The sequence below is a fragment of the Pteropus alecto genome, unplaced genomic scaffold (genome assembly GCF_000325575.1).
Source record: "Pteropus alecto unplaced genomic scaffold, ASM32557v1 scaffold555, whole genome shotgun sequence".
NCBI lineage: Eukaryota > Metazoa > Chordata > Mammalia > Chiroptera > Pteropodidae > Pteropus > Pteropus alecto.
The window spans coordinates 734097-737546 of NW_006436809.1; the positions used below are offsets into that span (position 1 = coordinate 734097).

Genomic DNA, 3450 nt, shown 5'->3' on the forward strand with positions numbered 1-3450 from the left:
CACTCTGAGAAATATTTTCCAAGAAGGGAGTAATACTACTTTAAGAATGAATTAATCAATGTATACTAATTTCACCTGGGTCCTACAATTCCTTTATGATACTTTTAATCTTGTATAGCAGATTTTGGAATAAGCTTACTGCCAGTGAAAACAGGTCATAGAAACCTGGTATTCAGGTTGGGTGGGTAGTGCGACTGAACATGGTAGCTGAAAGTGAAGATTCAATAGCCTGTGTTCAAAATCCTGTTCCATGACTTACCAGCTGTATAAATTTGGGCTAGACTCCATTTCTAAGCCTCAATTTCTTTATCTTAAGCGATAATAATAGTATCTATTTCATAGGCCTGTAGTGAGTATTAAACTATCTACGTAATGAATTTTACCAAGTGTTGAGCAGAAAGTGTATATGCTCAACATATATTTGTCATTATTTATCATTATTATCAGGCATAACCTCTGGTGATAGTAGCACATCTGTCAACACCAGCTCTAATGTGGCCTCCAGTGGGGCTAGTACAGCCTCCAACATTGGATCCAGCATAACCTCTGGTGGGACCAGTGCAGCCTCCAGTACTGCATCCAGCGTGACCCTCAGTGGGTCCAGCACAGCCTTTAGTACTGGATTCAGCACATCATCCAATGAGACTAGCACAGTCTCAAACATTGGATCCAGTGTGAGCCCCAGTGAAACCAGCACAACCTCCAGTACGGGATCCAGTGTAACCCCCAATGGGACCAGCACACCTGCCAACCCTGGTTCTAGCACAATACCCAGTGGAACCAGCATAACCTCCAGTATTGGGTTCAGTATGACCTCCAGTAGGACCAGTACATCTGCCAACACTGACTCCACAACTCACAGTGGGGCCAGTACAATCCCCAACACTGGCTCCAGCATGACTTTTAGTGAGACCCGCACAACCTCCAATACTGGATCCAGTGTGACCCTCAGTGGAATCAGCACAGCCTTCAGTACTGGATCTAGCACAGCTGCCAACACTGGATCCAGCATGACTTCCAGTGGGACCAGCACAGCTGCCAACACTGGATCCAGTACAACCATAGGAGGCTTGGGCACACCTTCTTCAACTGGAATGCACACTATTTCCAATAGAATTAGCACAAGTGCTGCTGCTTCAGAGAATAAAGTGAAGCCCAGTGGGTCGCTGAAGCCATGGGAAATCTTCCTCATTACTCTAGTCTCAGCTGTAGTGGCTGTGGGATTCTTTGCTGGGCTCTTCTTCTGTGTGGTAAGTGCCTAATATGTAGAGAAGTGCCTGGGAGAGGGAGTAGCAGGAACATAAGGAAATGGGGTATGAATAGTAGGGGAACCTAGTTGAGTAGGGAGGAAAGAAAGATCAGGAGAAAGTTACTAAAGAGAAATAGCAAACTAGAACCACAGGAGCCAATCAATGTGCAGAGGAAACCATTGCCTTGAGGGAAAAGGGGGGCCAAACGAAGGAATAAAGGCTGATGAAAGGAGTACTAGGTGACCAATGGTTTGAAGGGGGAGAAGATTCCAGAAGAAGTCCATGGTGAAGATTTGGGAGAGGGGGATGTAATTCTGAAACTATTCACCCTTCTTTTTCTAGAGAAACTCCCTGTCCCTGGGAGATGTCTTTGACACAGGTGTCTACCACCCCCACGGCCTCCACCTTAGCCCGGGCCCTGGAGGGAATCATGGAGTTCACCACAGGCCTCAGTGGGGCCCTAACTGGTTCTGGAGGAGAACAGTATCTTCCACAGTCATGGAGATGAGAGGGAGACCTTAAGCAGCTGTTGAAGCCAGAGTGCCAAATTCTTCATGGAGGAAGCTGACCTCGGAGACTGAAGTTCTAAATGTCCTCTCATTCATCTGCAAGATTCCTCTCCTAACTTTGGGTCTGTGACAGCCTTTAAGAAGATACTTCCTCCCTCTCTCTTGCTTTTACTGGACATTGGAAAGAGGAATCTCTATTGGTCATTTAGCTAAGAAATAAACGCATCGAAAAAATATGCACATGAGTGGGTGTTTACAATGCTGTGTTGAATTTCCCAGTTATATGAGAGAACCTCTATGCTGAAATCCACCTGGCGATAAAAATATTCACAGTAAAATCTAGAGACTTCATTCATATTTGTCCCTATTTTCTAATTCCTCTTGTCCCAAGCAGGACCCCAGTATCCCCAAGACTCACTCAGATTGACAGGGGAATTGAGTTGAAAGAAATGAGAAGGGAGGGAATGTGCCAGGATTCTATAGACTCATCGTACAGGCCTGTCGTACAAGAGATCACGTGTGGCACATAGAAACTCCAGAGCATGACAATGTGGAGAGGCACAGTTACGTGTGCTATGCACCAAGGTGTGTTCGCTCAAAGTCACAGTTTTTGGGGCATTTACATTTGCTTCAGACCTGGGCTACTTATCAGAATGAAGGTGGTAGCTGGTGCTTTTCTCAGAGAGAAAGCACTTTCTATTTTACCAGGGAAAGGTCTTTGTGGCCTTAACCTTTCTGGTTAAGGTCTATCTAACCTTTTAAGAGGCTCATAGGGTAAAGCCTGAGATTCTCAGGAATTCCCTATCTGAAGGGCTGCACATATCCTTTCTGTGGGACCTAGGGAGAAGGCTACCCGATCCTACAGGTCTTGGAGGACAGAGGGAGCTGCTTTGGAAATTTGAGTTGCCCCAGATTCCATGAGGCAGTGAGAGGGCTCCCACCTCTGACAGAGACTTCAGGAGAGAATTAGCAGTTTGTTGATAGGTTCATCCCAAATCACAGCAGTAGGAACTGCTTTGCCTTCCAATGCTTACTGGGTTTCTCAAAATCCAAAGAGTTGAAACTAATTAATGAGGCCATGCTAAGCCATAAACAGGCTAATTATCATTCCCTTACTTAAAGGGATCTAGCAACAAGAAGGAGAAGCTGAGTTGAACCGCCTGAGAAGGTGCCTCCCATTGGTGTGAACTGCAGGGAGCATAATGTGAAAAACATGAAAATAAAGGAGATAAGACCAGGGGATTCATTTAGGTAATTAAAAATGATAAAATATGTATTTTCAAGTGTAAAATTTTAATAGACAAAATGAAAAAGACTGGCCATTATTGAGAATAAAATTAACCTGGAAGAACAAGTGGGAAAAATAGCTCAATTAGACACAGCAATACAGAGATGAAAACCACCTAGAAAATGTAAGACACTTGGAGGATAGACTCAGGATGACTAACATGTGAATGAGAGCAAGTAAAAGAATAATACAGAAGATTGAGTTTTCAGATTGGAAGGGTTCTCTAATCCCAAAACCATTGAGTTACCTATTTTAAACAGGTGAACTATATAGTCTGTAAATTATATCTCAATAAAGCTATTGAAAATATTACCAAGCATTATCAAAATTGTGTAAATAAAAATTTTGGTTTCCAAAGACACACAACAAATGACTCAAAGCAATGGGCACTTGGAGTAGAGGG

General features: G+C 43.7%; 1 protein-coding gene across 1 annotated transcript; it reads left to right on the forward strand.

The window, feature by feature from the left end:
- The first annotated feature begins 200 nt into the window (after window positions 1-200).
- Window positions 201-1772, forward strand: MUC21 (mucin 21, cell surface associated). Its single transcript, XM_025048069.1, has 3 exons — window positions 201-213; window positions 448-1250; window positions 1593-1772. The coding sequence occupies exons 1-3, from the start codon at window positions 201-203 to the stop codon at window positions 1770-1772; spliced, it is 996 nt and encodes a 331-aa protein (XP_024903837.1).
- The last annotated feature ends 1678 nt before the right edge of the window (window positions 1773-3450 follow it).

What these genes read in the sequence shown, in the direction of transcription:
- MUC21 (XM_025048069.1), top strand. An exon ending in CTGGGCTCTTCTTCTGTGTG is followed by an intron (nt 1,251 to 1,592) that starts GTAAGTGCCTAA and finishes TTCTTTTTCTAG; the next exon opens with AGAAACTCCCTGTCCCTGGG.